General features: G+C 35.2%; 4 protein-coding genes across 4 annotated transcripts; 3 read left to right on the top strand and 1 right to left on the bottom strand.

Moving 5' to 3' along the window:
- Nucleotides 1-1,335: 1,335 nt before the first annotated feature.
- On the top strand, nt 1,336-2,971 carry LOC132060658 (protein NODULATION SIGNALING PATHWAY 2-like). Its single transcript, XM_059453635.1, has one exon. It carries the CDS (start codon nt 1,436-1,438, stop codon nt 2,921-2,923), a length of 1,488 nt encoding a protein of 495 aa, XP_059309618.1. The 5' UTR covers nt 1,336-1,435; the 3' UTR covers nt 2,924-2,971.
- Nucleotides 2,972-9,210: 6,239 nt separating this feature from the next.
- On the top strand, nt 9,211-13,243 carry LOC132061114 (G-type lectin S-receptor-like serine/threonine-protein kinase LECRK3). The gene is made up of 2 exons (XM_059453982.1): nt 9,211-9,299; nt 10,644-13,243. The coding sequence occupies exons 1-2, from the start codon at nt 9,211-9,213 to the stop codon at nt 13,003-13,005; spliced, it is 2,451 nt and encodes an 816-aa protein (XP_059309965.1). The 3' UTR covers nt 13,006-13,243.
- A 2,080-nt stretch (nt 13,244-15,323) lies between these two features.
- Nucleotides 15,324-18,358, bottom strand: LOC132059336 (polyubiquitin). Its single transcript, XM_059451917.1, has 2 exons — nt 18,149-18,358; nt 15,324-16,820 (listed from the first exon to the last, which is right to left on the bottom strand). Exon 2 carries the CDS (start codon nt 16,818-16,820, stop codon nt 15,444-15,446), a length of 1,377 nt encoding a protein of 458 aa, XP_059307900.1. The 5' UTR covers nt 18,149-18,358; the 3' UTR covers nt 15,324-15,443.
- A 1,794-nt stretch (nt 18,359-20,152) lies between these two features.
- On the top strand, nt 20,153-26,780 carry LOC132061113 (serine/threonine-protein kinase ATG1t-like). Its single transcript, XM_059453981.1, is given in 10 exon segments — nt 20,153-20,157; nt 20,229-20,511; nt 23,676-23,793; nt 23,896-23,954; nt 24,746-24,810; nt 24,890-24,983; nt 25,054-25,134; nt 25,209-25,320; nt 25,402-25,457; nt 25,459-26,780. Coding segments are annotated over 10 exon segments (897 nt in total). The 3' UTR covers nt 25,483-26,780.
- The last annotated feature ends 710 nt before the right edge of the window (nt 26,781-27,490 follow it).

The raw sequence follows: 27,490 nt of genomic DNA, 5'->3' as shown, positions 1-27,490 counted from the left end.
AACTTAATTTTAATCTAATAAGCTATTGTTCTTACTTGTTTTGACCATCTAAGCAATGGATCGGAATAGATCAAAGTATAAATTTCTAGACTAATTAATGAAATCAATCCAGTAAAAACTAGTGATGTCTTTTTCTTTTCACCTCCCAATTGAACGTCAATTTTCACGTTCTAGGTATGGAATTAACTTAAGAAATACATTCTAATTTCTAGCTGGTTTTTCATGACTTTCTACTTCAACAGTGGCTTTAGTTTTGTCAGATATACTCAAACCAAAGAGAGAAGGAATCTTTCTTTCTTCTCTAATTTATTAGTTTTATTTCGTTTTTCAGTTAAACTATTCGTTTGTGTGCACTTGTTCACATTAAAGAATTGCGGTATGCTGCAGCGTAAAATTAGTCAAATTAATCCTCACTATATAAGAATTTCCAATTTGGTTGAGATTGTAACGTAGTTACTGTTGTAATAGTATTTTGCTTTTTTAATAATCTGCAAAACCATAACAGAACTTCATATCCATAAGGGATTCTAAAACCATGCAGCAAGCTTATCAATTTTTTTTTTTTCCTTTTCTCTGTTCTTTGGATGGAAAATCTTGTGTTCCACTAGAAGCAGAAGTGATGTGAATTATTCAATATCGAAGTCGATTTGTTTTATAAAAAGAAGTATCAATCTGGATTGTTTCATGGAATTCAACCAATTATCTTGATCGTGGAATATCATTGACAAATAGGAATTCGGTTTATAAAAGAATTTCCTGTGCGAACTAAAAGCTATAGAAATTAGGTGTGATCTCTTATCGAAATGGAATGACTTTTCTTTTATCTATTTATTTATTATTTGGCAGTAAATGTATTATATATTTTGAGCTCGGTAATCCCAATAATACATCTAGAACAATTACTGATTTGGGCAATAAAATGTCCTAAAATGTACTTTCATATTCATAGTACTTAGAAAACTAAGATGTTCAAACACTTGATGCCTTGAGTAAACAAAGAAGGTGCTCAATGTTGGAGGGTGGGGGAAAGGGGGATTTAAGCCGTGAACTTATTAATCCGTGCTTATTCAAAGCTTTCTCCAATTCCTCTATATTTTACTATTTGTGATGTCAATTTGTTGCAATTAATAATTTTGAAAGCCAAACAGAATTTGTTTTTGAAAACTTCCTTGATGAATGCTATGATACAACACGTCACATTAGGCAAAAGATTCCATTGTTCTTGGCATTGAGTAATCATTTTTAATTATTGTTGTAAAGGGTTTTTTAGGACAAGTTGCATCTACTACTTTGAAACCCCTTTTTTTATTCCTCTTTATTTTAGTTTTGCGTATATATAAATCCTGTTCCCTAACACTTGGAAATAGAGCTAACAAGCAACAAACTGTCTAAGACCTTTAGACAAAATCTCCAATTACATTCCCTCTAAGAAAATATGGAGTGTGAGAATTTTCAGCCAAGTTACATTAATCCATTTCTTGAATATAGCAACTTAGAAACCACATTTCCTTGGCAAATTCCTAGTATTAACCCTCAATGCTCCATCCAAGATTTTGTGACTGTTGTTAGTGATGTTGACATACTAGACTATTTCCCAAATGGCTTTGATTTCATCGATGGAGATGTCGACTCCCCCCTTCAAAACTCTCAACAATTGTCCTTATTTTCAAGTCCACAACAAGTTGTTCTGGGAGATACTGAATCTTCGACAGAGGGTCAAAAATTACGTGTGTGCAATCCCCGTCTCAAATTCCTTCAAGATCAGCTCATGGAGGAAACAAGTGTAACTGATCTTCTTCTCATGGGAGCTGAAGCTATTGAAGCTGGAAATATTGATCTTGCTTCTATAATTATCTTGAGGCTAAATACAATCCTTTCTGATCAAGAAAACAAAGAAAATTCCCCTATTGAAAGATTGGCTTTGTATTTCACACAAGGCTTGTTATGCAAGACTTTGAATAATTCACCTGAATTGTTGAATCAGAATCAATATCAACCATCGCCTTCAATGACCGCATTTCAAATGCTTCAAGAAATCTCCCCTTATGTGAAATTCGCTCATTTCACCGCGAATCAAGCGATTCTTGAAGCCACACAAGGAAGCCAACAAGTTCATATATTGGATTTTGACATCATGGAAGGCATCCAATGGCCTCCATTGATGGTTGATTTGGTTGAAAGAGGGAATTTAAATTCTTCTCTAAGGATTACAGCAGTTGTTGGTGACAAGAATAATTCATTCCATGTACAACAAACTGGCAAAAGACTTCAAGATTTTGCTGATTCTATCAATCTTCCTTTCATGTTTGATCAAGTTCTCTTGGAGGACTTAAAAAAAATTCAAGTGTTGGAGGGTCATAACAACTTAATAGCTAATGTTATGATCCACCAACTTCACATGCCACAAAGGGGAAATTCACTAGTCAAGACATTTTTCAATGGACTAAGAAGATTGTCCCCTAAAATTGTGGTCTTAGTTGAAGAAGAACTCTTCAACTTAACTAAAATCCCATCCATTTCTTTTGTTGAGTTCTTTTGTGAGGCTCTACACCATTACACAACAATATCCGATTCAATTCTTGGAGGGTTTGGTGGAGGATACAAGTTAGCATTAAGGGTCATTGAAAAAGAATTCTTAGGAGTTAGAATTTTGGACTCTTTAAGACAATTCCCTTGTGAGAGATTAGAAAGAGAAAAATGGAGAGAAGGGCTTTATTCTTTAAAAGGTTTTAGGCAAATTCCAATGAGTTCAAGTAATGTGAGACAAGCTAAGCACTTGGTGAGTTTGTTTAGTGGAGGGTATTGGGTGCAACATGAGGATTACAAATTGGCTTTGTGCTGGAAATCAAGGCCTTTGACAAGTGCTTCCATTTGGGTTCCCACATCATCAAGTCCTAGTCCTTCAAGTTCAATATCTTTTTAACCTTTTTAATATAAATTTTGGATTATTAACTAGATTGGGATTTAGTTAGTTTTGGAGCTTATTGAAATTTTACAATGTAAATATAGTGAAGTAGTTTCGGGAAGATTGAATTAATGAGATTGTATTTCTTGATTATCATTCTAAGTGGGTTGCTGTAGCTAGCAACTTGGGACTAACACAAGAATTACTAATACATTATGGCGTTTTTGGTACGAAGGAAAATGGATTTTTCCGTAAAATAAGTGAGTTTCTTATTTATTTTCTAGTGCTTGGTAAATAAGTAGAAAACATTACCCCAAAAGCATATATATGTAATCTCTAGGCAAACACTATTGGGGTTGGCATGAGGGCCTAGGAGTGTGGGGGTAGTGGGGACGTGGGCTATGTGGTTGGGGTGGGGTTGGGATGTGTTGGAGGATGGGTATTAAACGATTAGTGTGGTATACCACTTATGAAACTTGTTTTCTTATTTCTACCAGTGAAGTCATTTTTTCTCATTTTTAAAGAACTTGTTTTTTAGAGAAAATATTTTCAAAAACCTTGACTAACCAAACATGAGAAATTGAAAGATATTTTCCTCCATACCCTTAATCATGTATGACAGTGAAGGATCAAACCGAACCAAACCGGCCCGACATTACGTGTATTCGATTTTTAAAATATTTTATATATAAAAATATTTATTTGTAATGTAATTTGTAAATATTTCATAAATATTTTCATAATTTTTTGTCTTTTATCATATTATTTTAAGCTTGAACTTAGAATTTTGAATGCCAATAAATTTTATATCCCATCGATGTTAGTAACTCAAATAAAGTCCAAATCAAAACCAACTCAATACTAATGCTAACAAAAGAAATTCAATTCTGACACTAGGAATGACAGTAATGTTGGATATCTATTCTTTAGTTTTGTATATTTAGTTTAGAGCGTAAAAATACGTAGATTAATTTTTTTCTTTGTCATGTAATTAATATTTATTAGCCATACTTATTTTAGCATAACTTAGTATTTAGATTAAAGTCATTTTCTTTATGGCTTATTAATTAGCAGTACTTATTTTAACCGATTTTGTTATCTTTTTTGTTGAATATTTTAATACGGTGTCATCACCCATCTCACATTTTGTGTTATTTTCTTAAGAAATACTTTAGTTATATAGTTGTATCTTACTAGGACTAAAGAAATATTTGAAGTAAAAGTCATATGTTTTGTATGAAGACTTTTTCGGAAAAAAATCGAAAAACCTGAAAAAACTGAATAACCCGAAGTTGAAAAACCAGAATTTTATTGGTTTGGTTTATAAGTTTAAAAACCTGACACAATTGGTTTGATTTGATATTTGAAAAATCCGAACCAACTCGATTCATGTACAACCCTACTTCCAATCTAAGGGTTCTGTTTGCCGGAATCCATGTTCTGAAGATGAACGCAACTTCACTTTGTGAATCAATGCTCTATTTAAAATAGTTTGTGGACGAATACGTAATGGGCAATTTGCAGGATTGCCTTATGGCAGTGGTCTTTAATATTTACCCCTCAAATTGGTGGTCTTAAATTTTATCGTTCACCTAAAATTTATGGGTTCGGGGTTCGAATCCCCGCTCAATCAAAAATTTAAAAAAAATTCGCAAGGTAAAGTTTGGTAGCAAAAGTATACCTTATGGGGCAGACTTTGCCTAACTAAAAATCTGCCGGAGAGGGCAGACTTTTAGTTATGATTTAAGGCAAAGTCTACCCTCTCCAGTAGACTTTTAGTATGCCTAAAGGCAAAGTCTTCCCCATAAGGCATATGATAACGTCTAAATCCACTCCTCAAAGAGAAAGTGTACACGATCGTCGTAATATAATTTACCCAACTATGAGTCGGGATCGAATCCACAGGGAACAATATAAAAGCGATTTAAACAAGTAAGAAATTATCACTAACTAAGCTAAGCCAAATACTTTTTCAATATTTGAATTTTTGATTTAAAATCTAACAAAGACAAAACTAACCTAGAAAGCAAGTAAAATGATCAATGACCTCACACGCAAAGGAAAACAAGAGAAATTACTCTCAAGTAATGATCCAATGTATTTTACAATTTTACAACTATGAGCGGGTTTATGTTAATAGATAATGATTTTTAAAATCTCATTGAAAGTCTCTCAACCAAATCAATGAATTTCACTCTAAGCTTTCTCAAGCCTAACTTTCTCAAGCCTTAGAGTGTGATGTTAAACACAATCAGTTCAACCTCAAGTTAACTATCCTATCTCTAGATCAAGTTATTAGATGGATTTAATGACCCAAATCCTTGCTATCTAACTCTTTTCCTAACTTTCACTTTCTTTCTCAAGCAAAGTAAAAGTACTTAGGCACAAATAATGTTTGTAATCATTAAGAGACATTAAAGCATGAAGAGTTGATAGAAAAACATTAACCCACTTCATTAGAAATAAATATTGTTCAATACATAAGCAAAACAAGAGATTTAATTTAACACTTGATAATGGATATTCTCATAAACAAGATGCAAGTGAGAAAATAAAATACAACACACTTAAATATTCAATACATAACAAGGAATTGAAGAAAGGTTTAAGAGTTTGCCCATTAAAGTGTTCCAATCTTCTCTTCCAAAGTGTTGGTTAAAGAACCCTAGCTTCCAAAAATCTTGTGAAAATGGCCAAAGATGATAAATGCTTGCCCCATGTCTTGCTTTTTGTAGTTCTCAACTTTTTCCAAGTCCAAAAATAACAAAATAAGCCCCAAGTTTTCAGATTTGCAAAACTGTCCCGTTTTTGCACTGGGCAGTTTTGCAAAACTGTCCAGTTTTTGCAAAACTGTCCAGTTTGGCCTCTTTTTGACTTTATTTTCACTTGGTTTCTTCCGACGCTCTTCTCAATCATATAAACCTATAAAATGGAAGTAAACGACATTAAATGCACTATTTTCTCAATCAAAACATAGCAATAATCTAAGATTAAAGAAGAGATAAGTTGGTTCTCAATCAAAACATAGCAATAATCTAAGATTAAAGAAGAGATAAGTTGGTAAAATACCAACTTATCAGCATACTTTTGCATGAAGGCTTGCCGTAAGAATTTTTTTTTTTTTTTTTTTTTTTTACTGAGCTGGGGCTCGAATCCAGAACCTCATGGTATTTTCGGCCACTTTGTTAAGCGAAAGACAAAAATTAAAGACCAACAATTTGAGAGGCAAAAATTAAAGACCACCCAAAAAGAAGGGTAATCCGCGCAAAAAAATGATACCTAATGGTTTGGATTTTAATGAGTTTAAGCTTATAATATGTCGGGCTATAATTAATGTGAAAAAATGGGGCGAAGTGCATAAATACCCGAATGGTCATTTAAGTTGTACCCAAGTTTTTTTTTTTTCTTTTTTGCAAATATATCCGCTTTGAAACAGCTTCAGACATACAAGACCAAAGTTGCAAGAATTCGTGTATGAAGTTTGGAAAACTTTGCACAATTTTTACCTGAAGTGCGGCCTTGTAAGGCCACAACTTCAGCCAGGCCAAACTTCAGACATTTTTGAATTAAGTTGTGGCCTTGACAAGTCCAAATTTCATACATCTTTTAGTGAAGTTGGCCTTGACAAGGCTTCAGATATATAATGGCTTGCCAAGGTCAACTTCAAACATTTTTTACTGAAGTTGTGGCCTTGGCAATGCCAAACTTCAAACTTTTAATTCTGCCTTTCTAACATTTTGACATGAGGTCAAGACATATATGGCTTAACTTCAGACATTTTCGCATGAAGTTGAGGTGAACAAGTTTGCCCAAAATCAGCAACTTGTTATTTAAATTTCAACAATCAAACACACGATTCAACATTCAAATCTACCTCAAATAAGCTTAAAGTTGAACATAAGTTCCATATATCATAAAGAAAAAACCTTCATCAATTTGCCAAAACAATGATAAATCTAACAAACCCAATTTGCTACAATGGTGATTTGCCATTGTTTTCAAGCTTTTCCAACGACGCCCATTTAATTTTATATTGTGCCAACTTTTATATTAAACTTCCAAAAGAGCGACTCGTATCCCAAAATATCCACACCTACATAACCAAGGTTGACTCTTCTAAAAAAGCTTGAAAGATAATATTAGCATCGTAACAATGGTTTTCTTTATGGATGTAGCTAGCATGAACTTATTGTTCATGTAAAGCGAAATAAAATCAGTTCAAAGGCGAAACAAAATCAATTCAAACCCGGTATCAATGGAACCATTTTCACCCTTAATTCTAGCCAAGTAGAGCTTTTTCCTTCTAGTATTTGATGACAAAGTGAAGGAAATTAGAGTTATTATCACTATCATTGAACCATTTCATACTAGCTTTTTGCCTCTAATATAATTCGTTGTTCTTGATTTGTCTGATAAACTGGGCATTCACATTATTTAAATCCATCATGTTAGCATTAGAGTTATCTTGAAGACATTTCATCCCCAAGTCATCTAGTTTAGATTGAAGTTCCCTTGTGTTGTCAAAAATGCTGCTAAGAGTGTTCCTGGACCATTAGGTTAGCATTTTTTTTTATGACAAGGGAACCCGCGGCTGCTATCCTTCGGGTGCGCACAGGTAAACCCCGCTCGTGTGCAATAGCCCACAACTCACACAGGAGAGATAATCCGTACTAGACAAGCCCCGTGCGGCGAGCTCAACCCAAAAGACAAATCTCTATTGTTTTAGGCAGGGAATTTCGAACCTGAGACCTCCATTATGGAAGCCCCATGCTCAACCAACTGGGCCCACCCCTGCAGGTACCATAGGTTAGCATTTTACAAGTATGTTTAAGATGGAATCTCTACATTGAAACCCCCCCCCCCCCCAATCAACTTGAATGTCCCAAGCTTGCTCTACAATTTGCATGAAACCTTCTTGATCGGTCCCTAAATTCAGATTATTTGGATCAGAGGCGGATGTCGATACCAGATTCATTTGAACTCAGTATTACTAATGTGCAATCTTGAATGTCACATGGATAGAACTAATATCTTTTAATTTTAATCTTTTTTTCCCGGTGGGGTGGACCACTTGAGTAATGAGAGAAGAAAAAAGTAGAATTGAAACTCCGCATTCAGATGTTGTTACGGGAAATTTGTAGTAAGTATTTTGCAACCCTAACCCCTATTCATCTCACATTTGAGAAGCAAGATTAGCCAAGTTGAGTGTATGCGTAGATGGCCAAGTTGAGTGTATATGTAAAGGAAATAAATGTAAGGAGAGTGGTGGAGTGGAACCGACCTTCAACCAGTTGTTCTAATTAATTGACTTATTCAAATTCAAATCAAGTAGTACATCTTTTCATTAACCGTGATATTCAGGCCAATTTGGGTGTATTACAGGTACCTTTAACTAGCAAAGGTACTGTATCGCTCTGTCCACTAACACTCGACATATAAGAAAAACCAACCTAGTATTTTTTGCCTCTTTAAACCTGAAACTTTATGATTCTAAACCAACTCCATCAACCGATCACACCCTTAAATGCGTGTTAGTACAAGTGTACAACATGTACATGTCATCGAACTTAGAATTTGAATCTTCGTTACTGCAAAGGATTTTGCAAAGTTTGTGGTCAAATTACTAGAATATTTTTAATATATAGCCTACGCAGATCCCACATCGATAAAATACAAAAAAGATGTCGGAAGCAAACCTTAAATCCTAGTATGCATTTCAAAGTTGTGCCTAAATCCAAAACAGACAATATTACTAAGGAACTGAAATATTATAAAGTTATCCTTCATTATTCACTAGATTTTGCGCCTTATGGAGAGAGTACGAATCGATCCTTTCACTCTATTAACAGGTATGGGAAAGGCAAACCTCATCCTATTTAAGTTTACTATATGTAATTTTCGAATTTAACTTAACTTTAAGAAAAGCTCTTCAAAAGAATAAAGGGTCTACCTTGTCCTCTTCTTCTTTTTTCAAATCCAAATATAATGGGATACACACCTTTGTGCTATTACACCTCCTGTTTATTGTTTAGTTACATTAATTTTGGCAAATTTTACTTTGAAGTGTATTTCCTCTTCCCATCAATACCAATTTTGATTATATTTTTTCCCCTTGGTTTTATCAGAGAGATGTAATGTGTTTATAGTTGGAACAACATGAAGACCTAAGCTATTCTAGACCAAGTCAACGCTGTGAATTCTTAGGCTTCAAAATTGCACAATTAATTCTACCAATAATACTGTCCACATTTACTCCTAGACATTAAGGTACCCAACTGTGAACTTCTCGCGAACGTCTAGGTAAAATGTCTTACAAGTCCTTAGTCAAGTCTCAAATTAGCTTGTCAAGTTTGGGTTTGGTGAAAAATATTTTACTCATATTAAATCAGATCAAGTAATTTAATTTGAGGAATCATAAATTAAAAGTAAAAATAATATTATTTAATCATCTTAAATGAATTTTTTAGATATAAATAATGTAGTTCTTATATTTATTAATTCTAAAAAAGGTAAAAAAAATGCCCCTAATGTAAAGATGGTTTAAACTATCCAATTCACACTTAAATCTACCTGTGTCTTGAATCACAAGCATGAATAAGGAATGAGTTGAGTCGATCTAAATCTTTTCTTTTTTCCTTTTGTGATGAGCGAGTTGATCTAAGTCTTACTTTACTCGATTATACTTATGTTGCTAATGAATAATGTGGCATTCAAACAAATAATGTGGTATTCAAACACCACTTAGTGGTTCACATAATTTACTTCATACGGTTGTGATTATATCAACTTGTACTAGGGTGTATCAACCAACTTATATTAAATAGAGTTAATACTTTAAAAAAACATAAATTATTCATGTTTTATATTTAAAATTGTTGTTACCTCTTGGACTGTAATATTTTCCATTTAAAACCTACCAAGTGGCAGGGAGAGTGACCATGAATGCTCTTTTTGATCAATTTTCTAGCTCCCACACACTAAAAAGAGAATGAAGCCACTCTCGATACCACTTGACACTGCAAGAAGATTTTTAGATAGAAAATGATATAGTAAAAGTGAATTATAGCAACACAAAATTTAAGTTTACACTAACAAAATGTGGATGGTTCAGAGGGTTTTTTAAGTATTAACTTATACAAAATATGATTAACAACTATCGCAAGGGTTCTAGCCCCTCAAATTGTGACAATAATAACTTGTCAAAGCACAAAGTACACAAGGCCCCACAAAACCCAAAATTTTGATGAAGTAATTGCACGGTTTGAACCTTCAAATGGATTGGTCTTTAATTTTTGCACTTCAAATGTGCCGGTCTTTACTTTTTACCATTCAAAATTAAACTTATGCCTAGCAGGACATACTTTTAGGCCCAGGGCATAACTTGTGGATATTATGATACATAATTTATGCCCCTCTAAGTATAAGTTCGACTTTGAAGGACAAAAATTCAAGACCAACCCATTTGAAGGGCAAAAAATAAAGCCCGGCCCATTGGAAGTACAAAAGTGCAAATGACCCAATTTTAAAAGCATTATTGCTTGACTAAAGACTTGTATTAAAATTTCACCTAACAAGGAAAGAACATTGACACTAAAAAAGGACAACATCATTTAAATCTCCTTTGTAATGTTCCTTTACTTAATTGGCATACATTGACTTGCCTTAAAGTAGCTCAAGTCTTTGGATGCTTCCAGCTATAAACTGAATGTAATAGCATCACAATTTTATGATAAATCAGAGGAAAAGAAAGAAAAGAAAAGCTAAAATCTATGGCTGCTTTGCTATGGTTATTACTCCTATCTGCATTTCATGCAGTAGCACTAGCACAACAAAGGCACTTCAATATAACTCTTGACTCTTCTCTAACACCTACTACCAACTCATCATGGTTTTCACCCACCAGGCGCTTTGCCTTTGGGTTTTATGAACAAACCAATGGCTATGCTGTTGGAATCTCCATCATCGGTATGCCTAAGAAGACAGCAGTGTGGACAGCAAATAGAAATAATCCTGCTGTCCCGAGCAGCGCTGTCTTCTTCTTAACTAGTGATGGGCTCATTGTGCAAGCAGGTAGGAAAGAAATCTTTGTCACAAATCCCTCTCAAGCCATTGCTTCAGCTTCCATGCTGGACACTGGCAACTTTGTGCTCTATAATTCTGATCACAATGTCATATGGCAAAGTTTTGACAATCCAACAAACACCCTTTTACCTGGTCAGCATCTGTCAGCTGGACAAGAGATGTTCTCGAGTGCCTCGGAAGCAGACGATTCATTCGGAATTTTCCGTCTCAAAATGCAAAATGATGGGAACCTCGTTCAGTACCCTGTCCATACACCAGATGATGTCCCATATGCTTACTTCGCAACAGAAACCAATACAGCAGGGAATAATGTTACACTGAATCTTGATGATGACGCCCACCTCTACTTGTTCAATTCCACCATCAGTCTAAAAAATCTAACCAACGGAGGCTACCCTAGGGAAAGGACCATCATATATGTGATGAAAATTGATGTTGATGGTATTCTTCGAGTTTATTCACATTCTCTGAACCAACAGAACAGCTCTGCAATTTGGTCATCAACAAATGATAGGTGTATTCCAAAAGGCTTTTGTGGGCTTAATAGTTTTTGTATCAATATAGATGATCAAATTAAATGTGTGTCTCTCTCGGGATTTGATTTTGTAGTCCAAGGAAATTGGAGCGCAGGCTGTGAAAGGAATTTCACTGCAGAAACCTGTCAGTTAAAGGAGAATACTTCCAAATACTATGCCATGAGAACAGTTGACAACACAAAATGGGAAGATATTTCTTATGCTGTTTTGGTCACAACAACCAAAGAAGATTGTGAACAAGCATGCCTACAGGATTGTAACTGTGAGGCTGCTCTGTTCCAAGATACAGAGTGTAGAAAGCAAAGGCTCCCTCTGAGGTTTGGAAGGAGAGACATGACTAACTCTAATCTAGCACTGATCAAGGTGGGCATTAATGTGGTTGCTGAAGAAGGGATGCCTAACAAGATTGAAGAAACAAAAGGCAAAAAGCTAAGGATAAAAATCCTAATTGCCAGCATTACATTGGCTGCTTTTGCTTTATTGGTGGTAGGCATTTCCGGATTCTTCGTTCACAGAAATCATGTCTGGACTTACAAGAAAATCCAGGATAGTAAAACTGTTCAGTTATGTGAGAATGTTGCTCCACGAGCATTTTCCTATGCAGAACTAGAGCAGGCAACCAGTGGTTTCAAAGAAGAGTTAGGGAGAGGAGCATTTGGAACGGTATTTAAAGGGATATTGGGAGAAGACCAGAAAGTGGTAGCTGTTAAGAGACTAGACAGAGAATTGGTAGACGGGGAAGCAGAGTTCCAAACTGAAATGAAAATGATTGGAAGGACACATCATCGAAATCTAGTCCGCCTACTTGGTTACTCTCAAGATGGATCAAGAAGGCTTCTGGTGTACGAGTACATGAGCAATGGCTCAGTGGCGGACGTACTTTTTACACCAGAAAAACAGCCAACATGGGATGAAAGGTGTGGCATCGCTCGAGACATTGCAAGGGGCCTCCTGTATTTGCATGACGAGTGTGACACACAAATCATCCATTGTGATATAAAGCCTCAGAACATACTCATGGATGATCATTTCTGTGCTAAAATATCTGACTTTGGAATGGCCAAGCTCTTAAAGAAAGACCAAACCAGAACCTACACAGGGGTAAGAGGGACCAGAGGCTATGTTGCACCAGAATGGCACCGAAAACTGCCAGTGACAGTGAAAGCAGATGTTTACAGTTTTGGTGTCGTCCTATTGGAATTGATCTGTCGGAGGAAGTGTGTAGATTGGAGCCTTGATGAAAATGAATCAATTCTTGAACACTGGGTTTACAGTTGCTTTGAGGCAGGAGAGCTAGGAAAACTGGTCAGGGACGAAGAGGTTGACAGAAGACAATTTGAGAGAATGGTGAAATTAAGCATCTGGTGCATTCAAGACGAACCATCCCTTCGCCCTTCAATGAAGAAAGTTTTACTGATGCTGGAAGGGACAGTAGAAATTCCAGTGCCTCCTAGTGCTGCTTCTTTTCAAAGTTCCATATAGTTTTAAATTTCCTCTTCACTTTTTAGTTATTGTACTTATTTGAAAAAGAGGACATTAAGTTCCAAGTATCCCAAGTTTCCCTATAGAGCGCAGAGTACTCTCATCCATACTTTTGCTAAATAAAGAATAATTACATCCAGTTTCTACATCATTCTCCTCCTCTTGTAGTCACCAGTTAACACAACTACAAGGATTTATCTTCTGCTGTAGTGAATCTCATGGCTTGTGTTTCCATTTTGAGATTAGTCCATATTAACACTTTTCTTTAAATATAGTTGTAGTACACTGAAACTATATTTTGTGCTAAGTGACTGACCTTTTAATTGACAATCATTTCTACCCATTCAGTAATTGTCCACACTAAAGCATATAATGCTTAAGTGTGAATACCGACCAAGAACCAACCTGACTTTAAACATCAATGGTACCACCCAGCCTACCTTTTCTGGATCATTTTAGCTCAACTTTCCCCTCATCCTCTCCCTCCCCCACCTCCCAAACAGAATGGAAATTTAATTAAAATCTCGCCGCTTATACTTTTCTCTTCTATTGTTTGCATCCTTCTAAATTTTAATTACTTCGACAAGCCTTCATTGTTCTGGAGAATATCGAAGGTATTATTTTCTGAACATATTTTGCCACTCATTTCCTTTCCTGTTAAGTATCTCATATTATTAGGACAACATAGGGTAAGATAAAATGCCTTTTTCATTCGTATTAGAGTTCTCTCGTTTTCATGCTATCACTTTAGATCAGTGATCTCATTATTATGGGAAGGCAGAGGTGATTAAGGTAAGACAAAATACTTTCTATGTTCCTCTTTAAAGTTTAGCGTTTTCTCATTTTTCATGCTTCCCTCCACACCTATCAGAGATCAAGTTTATGACTTGCAACTCTTGAACCCAACAGAATATCAGTTTATAAAACATTAAATATCAGTTTTACACGTACCGTGGTATATGAGATTGTATGTCACAAATTCATACTACTCCAGACATTCAAAAAGTCCAGCCATCAGAAAGCATTTAATCAGCACATTGAAATTTGAGACTATCTTACAAGATCATGTCAATGAGATGAGCCAGATCAGAAGATGAAACCTAAATCTGCTTGCACCCTCTCTCCTCTCCTCAATTAACAAGTGACTAATCTTTTACCAACAATCCCAAAGCATCCACCGATCAGTTATTCATCATAGCTAGTACATCAGTACAAAAAACAAAAAAAAAAAATAGACAATTCTCGTAGAAAGGAAGTATTTTCGGTTTGACTCCATATAAACCGGCAAAAATTATCAGCCAAGGATATGACTTTGCAGTCAATAAAACTGAAAATAGTGTTCATATTCCAACAGATACAAAAGAAAAAAAGTAGGTAATTATTTTCATCTCTATAGGTTTTGGTGGACTCGGTAATCATGCTAGTAGAAAATAGTAGGATCTCGGTGTATTAGTTGAGGTGGGCATAAAAAAGATAATCCAATCATTAAAGAGCACACAAGAAAAAATTGCCAATCAATTATTGCCAGGAAAGACGCATGAAACAAATTGGAAAAACAACAGCCACAGCATAATGAACAGAAAGTTGAAACTTACCAGAGAGTAAAATGCAGAAGCATAGACTTGAATAGCAAACAGCAGCTTAGATATGAAGTATATATTCGGGAAAATTCACAATTTCCTACATGCACAATCAGAATCTAGAACCTGTTCAGAGTGCTTGTTAGTTGTAAAGAGTTTCATCTCTGGTAATTTAGAATTTTGAGAAGAGAAATCCCAACTCTCCACGATGTCCTGATATCTTGCTATAAAGTCTAAACCTAGAATTCCCCTATATCTTTGATTAACTCTAAACGGAGAATTACCCCGACTGAACATCTTATATCATTTACAAGGCTTAATTGGTCTCATTAATATGCTTGATTCTCCTCCTTTAGCTCTTCTTTGTTTTTAAAAAAATAAAATAAATTGTTAAAAAGTATTTAGTGACCCAATTAAAATAAGGACTTTGTTTTCCCTATTAATTTCGACCTAACACTTCAAAAAGAAATAATCTAAAGATAGACTGCCCGCATAGAGGGCATAATATTGGGAGAATTTTACCAAACACCACCATAACAACGCTTTTTGCCAAAACAATTACCAGTGGATTATCAAACATGTTTACTTTTTTCCTGGGGTGTCTACATGCATAGTGGTGTGTGTGAAGCTCTCAATATCCCCATGCATCTGAGTGAGGAGCACCAACACATTTATAGGGCCTAGTACAATACTATTATTGGCTAAATAGATTTAAATTGCAGATAAAACAACAGAACATAATACATTACGAAGTCTCTAACAGAAAGATAAAACCAAAACAAAAACTCGTAAGTCTCAAAACAAAACAACAAAGCAACATTGACACAATTATAAAAGCAGTATTAGCGCACATGAAATTCAGAAGTCTCCACCACGGAGCCTGAGGACGAGATGAAGAGTAGACTCTTTCTGGATATTGTAGTCTGCAAGGGTGCGGCCATCTTCAAGCTGCTTACCAGCAAAGATGAGCCTCTGTTGATCTGGTGGAATCCCTTCCTTATCCTGTATCTTTGCTTTCACATTGTCAATCGTATCTGAGCTCTCCACCTCCAATGTGATTGTCTTTCCAGTCAGAGTCTTCACGAAGATCTGCATCCCTCCCCTCAAACGCAACACCAAATGGAGAGTTGACTCCTTCTGGATGTTATAGTCTGCAAGAGTCCTGCCATCCTCGAGTTGTTTACCAGCAAAGATCAAACGCTGCTGGTCTGGGGGGATACCCTCCTTGTCTTGAATCTTTGCTTTGACATTGTCAATGGTATCCGAACTCTCAACCTCCAACGTAATTGTCTTCCCAGTCAAAGTCTTGACAAAAATTTGCATGCCACCTCTAAGACGAAGAACAAGGTGCAGGGTTGATTCTTTCTGAATGTTGTAATCTGCCAAGGTCCTTCCGTCCTCAAGTTGCTTCCCAGCAAAGATCAATCTTTGCTGGTCTGGAGGAATACCTTCCTTGTCTTGGATCTTTGCTTTAACATTGTCGATAGTATCTGAACTCTCAACCTCCAAAGTTATTGTCTTCCCTGTCAATGTCTTGACAAATATTTGCATGCCACCCCTCAACCGAAGAACAAGATGCAAGGTTGACTCTTTCTGAATGTTGTAGTCGGCCAGGGTCCTTCCATCCTCAAGTTGCTTTCCGGCAAAGATCAGTCTCTGCTGGTCTGGAGGAATTCCTTCCTTATCCTGAATTTTTGCCTTCACGTTGTCAATTGTATCTGAACTTTCAACTTCAAGTGTGATGGTCTTGCCGGTAAGTGTCTTGACAAAGATCTGCATACCACCACGAAGGCGGAGGACAAGGTGAAGGGTGGACTCCTTTTGGATGTTGTAGTCAGCAAGAGTTCTACCGTCTTCAAGTTGCTTGCCAGCAAAAATCAACCTTTGTTGATCCGGAGGAATACCCTCCTTATCTTGAATCTTTGCCTTGACATTATCAATGGTGTCTGAGCTCTCGACCTCAAGAGTTATAGTCTTCCCGGTCAGAGTTTTAACAAAGATTTGCATTCCACCACGGAGACGGAGGACAAGATGGAGGGTAGACTCCTTCTGTATGTTGTAGTCAGCAAGTGTTCGGCCATCTTCAAGCTGTTTTCCGGCAAAGATCAGCCTCTGCTGATCAGGGGGAATGCCTTCCTTGTCTTGAATCTTAGCTTTGACATTATCAATGGTGTCTGAGCTCTCAACTTCAAGAGTGATGGTCTTTCCGGTGAGTGTCTTAACAAAGATCTGCATCTGAAATATATTGAAAAACAAACAAGTTTGTCACAACTTCAATGCAAGATCATGCCAAAAGCGATGACAAATAGCAGTGCTGAACGTCTATAAAAGAAAAGTAAAAAAAAAAAAAAAAGGTTCTGGAAATCTTCCCTACAGCAGTGAACTGCCCACATTATGATTTCTCATAACTTGGACAAGAATACTAGAGATTATTGAATTAGGAACCAAAGGCAACTTCGGAGAGTATAACAAACGAATCCTAATGATTAGGAAAAATAGTCAAGGGCGAAAAGAACATATCCAAAAACAAGTAATTGTGCTATCAAAGATATACCAGAAGACTAGAGATCAACCAAACATATAACATTTAATACACCTACATAAACCGAACAACAAAAAAATGTACTCTCTGGGTTCTTTAATAATAATTCAATTCCTATGCACAATCATTTATTCAAGCAAATCAATGAACCCCTAAAAGCATGTGAATCTACATATAACAAACAATTTTATTTCATTCATTGAGTCGACCTAGACGTGCAGAGAAACCCACTATAGATAAATCGCAAATCAAATAGAAGCTTACAGTCTTAACATAATCAGAAAAGAATTACAAATCACGCACACAAGAAAAGTCACTCCAAATATCAAGAAGCGTTAGCAAACAAAAATATAATGTTCATTGCTTTTTAATCTCCGTACTTCTATTTCTTTTTTAAAATCTAATCAATTCGATTGCAAAATCCCTAGATATGACATAATTAATCAAACCAGGAAAGTTTGTAACAATTGCTATTAAATAGCGACAAGAAATCAAGCAAATCGACAAAATCAAAGGCTATAACATCATCCACAGAGAAAACATTAAAAAAAAAAAAATCTAATGAATTTGATTGCAAAATCCCTAGACATGACACAATTAATTAAACCTGAAAACTTTGTAACAATTGCTGTTAAATAGCGACCAAAAATCAAGCAAATCGACAAAATCCATGGTTATAACATCATCAACGGAGAAAACATTAAAAAAATTAATTTACAATACACTAACTCGCATAAATTTGAACCTCTTCAACAAACGACAGAACTAATTTGATTGCAAAACCCTTAGATATGACACAATTAATCAAACCTGGAAAGTTTGTAACAATTTCTATATCAAGCAAATAGAGGAAATTCAAGGCTATATAACATGCATCATACATTGAAGATAGTTCTAAAATTGATTAATCAACGAGAAAAAAGGTGAATTGTGTGGATATATTTACAATTAGACTAACTCGCGCAAATTTGAACCTCCTCAACAAACAATTTGAATTGAGAGAAAAGGAAAGATTATTTACCTTGAGAGAGGAGATTAATATATATTGAGAGAATTGAAAGGAGATGATTTTCTTGTCTTTGAGCAAAAAACGATGATGAATTTGGGATTAAGTAGAAGGGGGGCTCTCTGTATTTATAACGAGGGTTTGCCGTCACACAGCAATTTTGGCTAAGCGCTTACGCAATTTCTTCGGATATCCTAGAACACACGGCTACGCAACTAGAGGCTTCTCCTCTTTTTTCTCTTTTTCCTTCCTTTCTTTCTTTTAATTTTAGTAGTACTAGAGCCCGTTTTGCTTAGCTTATAAGTTGCTTTTAGCTTTTTTGAATGTTTAGCTGGCCAGAGGAACATAAGCTATTTTATATTTAAAATAAATTTAAAAAAATAAGTTAACCGTTTGGCTTAATTTAAAAAAAGCAGCTTATAAGCCATCCAAATAGGCTCCTAATAATTTTTTGTTATAAAAACAAAGGAAAAAGGGTATAAAATACTGTCTCTAGTTTGGTTTATTAGCTAAATTTGTAGGTCGTTACAAGTTGGCTATTTATATCCCAATCGTTGTCAAAATTAATAAAATTATCCCTCAATTGGATGAAATTTCCAAAATCAACCTTAATTTTTCAATTTCACTTAAAATTATTTGATTTTTTTTCAAATTACAAACAACACAAGAAACCACAAATGATCCTATAAAAATTTCAGTTTCTCTTTCAAAGCATTGCTCTGGCATTGAGTGTCTCTAAGATTATCCTTGAAGTAACTTTTTTTTCTTCCGATTCTTTTAATAACAACTCAAGAAGTTCATTTTTTTCTCAGCTTCCCTAAGTTTAAACTGCAAATCAAACTTTACTATATTTTTATTGCTTCGTGAAGTCGGGGTATCTCTATTGATCAAAAGCTTTTTAAATTTCGACACTGTCGTTTTATCCACGAAAACTTCATTTTCCCGAAAGTATTTACACCCACCCTTTGGCTATAAAAATAACAAATAAAAATTCAGTTATGTAAAGTAGAAAATGTAGACAATATGATAAAAACTCTATAAAAAGTTGTCAATTTCTTTTTTTTTACTTCGGGCACTTTGCAACGCCAAAATGACGGTCCAAATTTTTTGGGATCCTTAATGTTTTGAGCTAACAATATATACCTCACTTACAAACATTGGGCTCTATAGCATATATTGGCATTTCGAAGTATTGAGACATGACTTATTGGGGCCCAAAAGATGGAAAAAAATTGAAAATGGAGGAGATGAGAGACTGAAGAAGCATGAAAGTAGAGGTTCTGCTCTAGATTTAATGACTTCTTTAACGCATCAATTTATACGTTAAAGAAGGAGCTTTAGCGCAGGAAATTGTTGTGCTAAAGGACTTAACAACGCCACTACGGTTAAGTTCTTTAACACAACAATTTCCCAAATATTATGCAGTCAAACCTCTCTATAACAACATCATCTGAAATTTTTTAATTGTTATAGAGAATTGTTGTTATGCACTTATAACAGTATTTACCATTAAAATAATAGTTGGTTGTTATAGGCAAAAAGATGCATAAAATCTATTTACTTTTTAGTTTTAATGTTGTAAAAAAAATAATAAATTATTTAAATTTTAAATCTCAAAGATATGAATACTTCACTAATTAAAATGTTAAAGAAAGTTAAAACAATTTCAATAAAATCATAACTGAATGTATAAAATTTTAAGTTCTAAGGCACACATTTTAAATATACAGTATTTGAAAATTAAATTCTTTCAAGACTAATGCAAGAAATTCATAATTGTAGCTTGTTTCATAGAATCAATCTCTTAATGGTGATATAATACTTGAATTTACTAAAATTTGCGTCCAAACTTTTAGCAAATGGGTATGTAATTGCTTTCCCTTAAAGAGAATTTAAGAGTTGAACGTTAAATCTTCTAACTCAATTCAACTTTCATTGTCGTCGTGCTTTCATATTTTATTGTTCTATTTTATAAAGATGGTTAATTATTATATTACTCAAAAAATAAATAACTATTATATGGAGTAATTTTATAAAAAAAATATTATTATAAAATTAATTGTTGCTATTATAAGTAAAAATATTTTATAAAGCCAGCGAAAAAAGAGAGAGAGAGAGTGTATACAAAAAAGGAGTTTAAAAAAATAGAAGCTGATCAGCTGACGGTGGGAGAGTACACGGTGACGTGTAAGCTGGGCGGTGGGTCATTGTCAACAGTGTGGAAAGCCGAGCACCGAACTAGCGGAAAAGTGGTGGCGCTTAAGCAAATTGACCGACACAAGCTCACTCGCCAACTCAAGAATTGCTTGGATTGTGAACTCACTTTCTTGTCTTCTGTTCATCACCCAAACATCATTCGCCTTTTTGATGTTTTTGAGGTTTGTGCTGTCTTAATTTCTCTTTGCTATCAATTAAATTATCCCCGTTTCTTTGCTTTGAGTGTTTTAGGATTTTTTTTCGCTTGCCTATTTTGAACAATGCTCTTCCACCTTAGCCGAAGGGTGGTCAAGTGCACACCCTTCGCCGGAAATTACGCGGTGTACATAGGTTAAATGTTAGCTATTATGAGTATATATTTAATTTTGCACACCCTTAACACAAGTGAGAAGAAAATTTGCACACCCTTCCCCAAATTCCTGGCTCCGCCACTTTGGAGTCATTTGGTTTGAAGACAAGTTATGCTGGGATTAGTTAGTTATCCTGGTATTCCCTCTGACCCAATTTATGTGGCACAGTTCGAATTTCGAGAGTAAACCAATTTAATTTTGACCGTGAATTCGGGAATGGAATCTTTAAATATTTTTGAAATAAAATTTATATAGTTGGAAATTACGTAAAAAGTATAAGTCATAATAATGGACAATTTAAAATATCTAAAAAGATATATAAAAAAGTTACAGTCAAAGAAAGACTAGTTTGAATCTCGAAATTCGAAAGGTGCCACATAAATTGGGATAGAGGGAGTATTATTTCTTATTGTTTGTTTGGTTTGTTGTATTAAAAGTAACATGCATTGCATAATTCCTAGGAAAATGTTGTTTGTTTACAAATATATCCTCCACCTTATTTGGTAGACAAAGGGTTTGAGGACCTTAGGTCTATTATTGTCATTTCATTATTTTATCCTGGGATAAATAATCCTGGGAGTGTTATTGCACACTCGCCAACGCAAGAATTGCTTGGACTGTGAACTGACCTTCTTGTCTTCTGTTCATCACCCAAACATCATTCGCCTTTTCGACGTCTTTCAGGTTTGTGCTGTCTTAATTTCTCTTTGGTTTCAATAAACTTACCCCATTTCTTACTTTTGAGTATTTTAAGGATTTTTTTTCGCTTACCCATGTTGACAGTACTCTTTCAGTCCCAAATCGGTTTATGATTTTTTAGAACTGTTTTAATGGAATTTGGGAGTAACATTTGGTTCAAAGGCAAATGTAATACATTTATGTGTGTAGGTGTGCATTAGGAGTTCCAATCTTGCCGGTGAACCAGTTTTAGTATTTAAGTGAAGATAGATAGTAAAGGGAGGCCAAGAGGGAAACAACTGATTTCTCAGTTATCCAAAAAAATAATAATACAATAATAGAATACTACAGGATATATTCGATTCTAAGTACATTAGTGGTTTATATTCGACTCTAAGGGATCGTTTGGTACGTAGACAAAATTACCCCAGGATTATAATTCCGGGACTAATTTATCTTATCTAGGAGATGGGATAAAATAATCCCAGGATTAATGGGATAAGATGGATATCTCATCTTTAAGTTTGGGATGCACTTTATACTTTGTTTGGTACAAGGTATAAATTTATCCCAGGATAAATTTATACCTTCTACCAAACATGGTACAAAATTAATCCCACAGTTAGTGCTGGGATATCCCAGCTAATACCGTGTACCAAACGACCCCTAAGTACATTAGTGGTTCATATTTGATTTCCAAGTGTGTGTTTGTGTTATGGGCCGGTATGATATGAACTTTATAACCTGATTTCATCTGTCTTTTAGGTTAAATCAGTTCCGTAATTGGAATAAGTGCGGTTCTTTTAATAAATGGAACCAGTGTGTAGTTAGTGGATAAACTATTCGCATTTGTTTAGCAAATCACCAAACGTGATTTAGTAAAGGTGACTTTGATCAATTAGTAACGGCCTCTTATCAAAATTTGTGCAGCTTATCAAAAATGAAACAAACAAAAATCAGAATATGTTCAGTTTTTCAAAACTGCACAGATCAGTAAATGCATCTTGTTCAAATTACAGTATCAAGAGTACTGGCTCAGCTATTTCCTTTTAGCTATCCAGCTGTCACTTTTGAGGTGGCCTTGTTTTAAATGTAAATCCAATAACTACCTAAGTTCACATCTGCGAAATTTCACTAATTATGAGATTGCCTAGCGTTATCAAGTAATTGGTGTCTTAAGACAGGAACCAGGTTTTTCTTTAAAACAAATTCTTCCGATCCTTTAATCTTCAGCGGAATTATATTTTTGCATTCCTTTTGTTATATGAAAATAGTCTTTGATTCTTGCTCTTTCTCTTGCCTAAAAGAACTTGAGAGTTGCATGAACTGGTGGTTCTCAGTTCTCACAATGTTTTTCTTTGATAAGTCAACATTTTCATTTGTAAATACCAAGCAATGTCGATCGTATGTACAAGCTGTTTATACGATTCAATCCGAGTCATCCACGCTCATCTATGAAGTTTGTCCTGCTATCTACACAGCATGGTCTTCTTTCTTTGCAAAAGAAATACAAGTTCATTTTTCAATGTTAACCCTTTTGCATTCCTTGATTCTGTTGGAGTAACCTAATTTTTCCTCTTCATTGTAGAGCTTATATTTTTTTCATTACCATATGGTGGATGAAAGTTGCCCCAACTCCGAACCAGTAGTCTGGGTAGGATGAATTAAAGACTAACTTCATTTCAACAGTGTTGAAGTAGCGCAAGGCTGCATTTAGGACTGGGTATGCGCGTAGCTTTTGATATGTAATGCCTCATAGAATATAACAACTACTACTACTATTCCCTCCGGTTCATAATATATGATGTTTTTAGCTTGGGCACACCCCTTAAGAAATCTACTCACTCATAGAAAGTAAGACGTGTTCTTGGTCGTAGCTTTTGGTCGAACGGTAATTTAGTATATCATAGTTTATACACTAGATACAGTAAAAGCTGTGACCCTATAGAATTCTTCCCATTGTTTTTTCTCTCAAGTCTCTACAGCAGAAAAAATTGCATCCTGTGAGATCTCTTCTTGTACGACAAGAGAATGGTGGGGATGATTATTCTCTGGGTTTTGGAGGGTGTAGCTTTGAAGTTCTTGTTGACATGCATGAGTGTGTGGCTTGTTTATGTTTAATTTGCAAATGTTGATATTCATTACGCAGAAAATTTAGTGCAAAAATTCCTTATCTAAAAAACAAAAAATTGTATGACTTCTCTGTCTGACCTAAATATCAAATCCTGGCAATCAGAAACTCTAGCATTGTTCTTCTCCCTCAGTTCTTAATTTGAGAAGACTGCTTTATCCCTCAGGCTGAAAACTCTACTTTCCTTGTCTTGGAGTTTTGTGCTGGAGGGGATCTGGCTTCTTATATTCAGAATCATGGCAGAGTTCAAGAATGTGTAGCTAGAAAATTTATGAAACAGATTGGTAAATTTTTTGCTTAGAATTCTTTTTCACTATTTCTTTTTTCTTATCATGACGTCCTTGCTCAATTCGTGTACTGATGCTATTCTGGTTACAATATTGTAGGAGCTGGCCTAGAGGTACTAAGCATGCACCAAATCATCCATCGTGACTTGAAGCCAGAGGTATAAGTTTTGTTTCTTATGATCATAAACTGAATACATTTCAATTCGCACAATCTAGAGATTTTTTAACTGGGTTTAGCTTCTTCCAGCACGGGATTTTTTAGGTTCGGTCTTATTGCAACAAAACCTAAGCGCCGTTTTTAATGAAGCATGGATAATACTTGTGAACATACATAAAAATAAACAGACTTTAAACTGCTAAAACTTTAAGGGTTCTCAGATTTTTTAGGTAATGTGTGTGATGCACATGTAATTTACAAATGCTAGGTGTACTTCAGTTTTTGAATTTAAAAAAAAATGTTAAACTTACTAAATGGTATTGAGAAGGAGAAAGGAAGTTCGAGAGATAAAAGTAGGGCCTAATTCTTGAGATACGGTGAAAAAGGGAATAAGGAAGCATGAAAGTGCATAGAGTAGGAGAAATTGTGTCCAAAAGAGGAGAAAAATCGCATTAGATATCTATGATAAGAAATGAATAAAGCGTCTCCTAACACGGAACCTGCAAAATTTAGTACAGCGGGCATAATAAATTTACAAGTGGGCCACATGACTTACAATTATTTACTTGGTAATTTTTTTATTTTTGTTTTTGCAAGTTTCTATTCGTCATTGCTTTATTAAAAAAAAAAAAAAAAAAAAAAAAAAAGGTTCTATTCATCATTGTTCTCTTCTTTTTAGTCTTGTTGAATTTTATTCACCTTTGAATACTTATGCTCAAAATACATGATGTTTCTCTGATTGATTTACTTATATGTCTGATATTGTTCTAATTTAGTTCATTCCTGGTTCAGAACATTCTTTTATCTAGCATGGAGGACAACCCGATTCTTAAGATTGCTGATTTTGGTCTCTCAAGGTAAAGAAACGTGAGATACAGGGAATGTCAAATGCTTGGCATCATTAACAATCTCTTTATCTTCTTATTCTTGGAGCAGAATGTTAAATCCAAACGACCTTGCAGAAACAGTTTGTGGGTCCCCTTTTTACATGGCTCCAGAAATTCTTCAATTTAAAAAATATGATGACAAGGTAAGAATTAATTAATTACTACAACTATGTTACACAGATTAGACAATCTGACACGTATTCTTTTGAATAGGTTGATATGTGGAGTCTCGGTGCAATTCTTTTTGAACTACTTAATGGTTACCCTCCCTTCCGTGGTAGAACTAGTGTTCAGGTAATAGCCTTTAATGCAAAGGCCTTCCTCTGTTAGTTCACCGTCTTCAATTATTTATGTTTTGGAAAAAATAGATACTGCAGAATATAAAGGCATCTCTACGTCTTCCTTTCTATGAGCCAATTCTTCCGCAGTTGCACCCAGATTGTGTTGACTTGTGCTCAAGACTATTGTCTATTGATCCAGGTCTGCAGATTTGTGTAATCAATAACATTTGCATTGCCTTGCTACCTCATTAAAGTTTGATAAATCTCCTTATATCTGCAGAGAAACGAATCTCTTTTAAAGAGTTTTGTCAACATGACTTTTTGAAGATAGACGAAAGGGGGAGATGAAAGCTTCTGTTAGAGGTCAAAAGGATCCAGATATCTCAATGAGCAGAAGTGCTGACCGGTATAACCATCAATGTTTATACGTGGATTCTGTTGTTCCTTTGTCACCTTAGTGAGATCAGTTCTTTTTCCTGCTGATTACTTTACACTATTCACTGGTCGATCAGTTTTGAATCATGTGAAGGTGTCATTCTCAGAAATCAACCTCATCCCCTTATGCATCATTTGTCTGTAAATTGTCATATACAACCTGATATCAATTTTACATCCTAGTTCTCTTTTCACTGATGATTCACTCAGGTTTTACCCTTCTAATAACTAGCTTGAGTAGCATTGACTCCTATACCATCTAAACTATCCTGCTTCAAGCCTTTCATCTTTGGCCATCAGAATTATAGGACAATAAATGGCTTTCTCTAAATTCTTCAAATTGATCATATCAAGCTGGGGAAATTTCTTCAGTATAACTAGTGTCAGTGTCATTTATCTCCAAAACCATCTAAAGTCTCCGTCCTCAAAAATCATCATTCCTTGCCATCTGAGTAGAGGACAATTAACTGGTTTTCACAAATTCACATTGATTAAATGGAGTTCATGAAATTCCTTCACCTCTTGGGCAGCTGTTGTTTGCTGACGCATTTAAAGAGCTCAGTACACTTGTCCCTTATCAAATATGAAACTTGTCCTTCCATTCTTATTCTCCAAAATCAGAGAATGGTTGCATGAAGTCTTTAAGAAGGTTGGCTACATTTGACTTGGAATGCAGCAAAAAGGTTCTCTTTCTAGATGTTGAGCATGAAAATTGAGCATCTTGCAGCATCATTTTCTTCAATTTGGTCAGGGAAGTATGTAGTGAGCTAGAGCAGTGCTTTTTATATCAGTTTTTTGTGTATTGACTTATATTATGCCTTGAAAGGATGATCAGATGAATCCTAACCCAATCGTCTCCCTACTTGTGGGACTCTGTCGGACACTGCTATGGACTAACAGAGAGAAGTTTGTCTACCCAAAGGGTGGAAGTCACTTCTTTTATCATATGGTTCCCATCTCATAGACTGTTTCTCCATGAGTTTAAGGGGTTCATGATGCTAAGGAAATCAATTCACCGATACTGAAGCTTCTTCTCGCCCGCACACTTTCTCTTCCATGTTATAAAACGGGTCCATCCAATTCACAGTGTATCAACATCCCTGAAGTAATTAAGTCTACTAAATGGACCAAATCAATGAGATCATGGAGGTTTGAAAATTTTGTTCAGCCAGATGAAAATTTTGACTCGGACGATAAAAACTATGGAGTTTTGAGATCATATCTGACTTAACCGTGGTGCACTTGCTAAATCCTTGTTGAGGATTGTGCACCCCCGAATAATATCAAAATGGGCTCAAAGAGATGGACACCCGGTGCTTAATCAAAAAAAAAAAATGTAGTATATCAGGAAGTCATTTGGAAAAAAGATCTAGTATACCGGGGTTAACTCAACTTAAGATTCTTTTTCTTTTAAATTTTCTTGTGCATGCTCTTTTGAGTGAGAGTTTCTACTCTTGAATGTCAATTGGTAAAAACGAGGTATTAGAAGTTCTGTTTTGTGTAAGTTTCTTATAGCTGAAATCTCATTTTTCCAATTTTTTTTTTTTTTTTTTGTGAGAAGGTAACATGTTGTATGTATTAAACACAAAACAGTACATGGGTTGTACTGAAACCATATTTACAAGTGAGCAAAAGAGTGTAAAACCAGTCTATAGTTCTAACAGGAACCTAATGAGTCTCGGATAGATATAGTATCCTCTGGGTAGATCTGGTTACACCAAAAAGAAAAAAGCTTAATACAGTTAAGTTTGATCTCCTGCATTGTGTTGCTGCTGTTCTCAAAGCATCTAGAGTCCTTTCTTTCCAAATTGCCCACCAAATGCAAGCAGGGACCATCCTCCATCTGTTTCTGTCATCTGCTCCAGCTCCAGCTGCCTCCCAACTAAAGAGAGCTTCAGCCATTTTTCCCGTAGGAAGCTTTATTTGGGCTTCTG

The sequence above is a fragment of the Lycium ferocissimum genome, chromosome 6 (genome assembly GCF_029784015.1).
Source record: "Lycium ferocissimum isolate CSIRO_LF1 chromosome 6, AGI_CSIRO_Lferr_CH_V1, whole genome shotgun sequence".
In the NCBI taxonomy this organism is placed as follows: domain Eukaryota; kingdom Viridiplantae; phylum Streptophyta; class Magnoliopsida; order Solanales; family Solanaceae; genus Lycium; species Lycium ferocissimum.
Note: the sequence above shows the minus strand (reverse complement) of the source record. Positions and strands in the feature narration are given on the sequence as shown.

Bases quoted from the DNA above. Each gene is read 5' to 3' on its own strand.
- LOC132060658 (XM_059453635.1), top strand. From the start codon at position 1,436: ATGGAGTGTGAGAATTTTCAGCCAAGTTACATTAATCCATTTCTTGAA.
- LOC132061114 (XM_059453982.1), top strand. From the start codon at position 9,211: ATGTCTTACAAGTCCTTAGTCAAGTCTCAAATTAGCTTGTCAAGTTTG. The intron at 9,300-10,643 runs GTAATTTAATTT...ATGATAAATCAG, and splicing joins CTCATATTAAATCAGATCAA to AGGAAAAGAAAGAAAAGAAA.
- LOC132059336 (XM_059451917.1), bottom strand. From the start codon at position 16,820: ATGCAGATCTTTGTTAAGACACTCACCGGAAAGACCATCACTCTTGAA.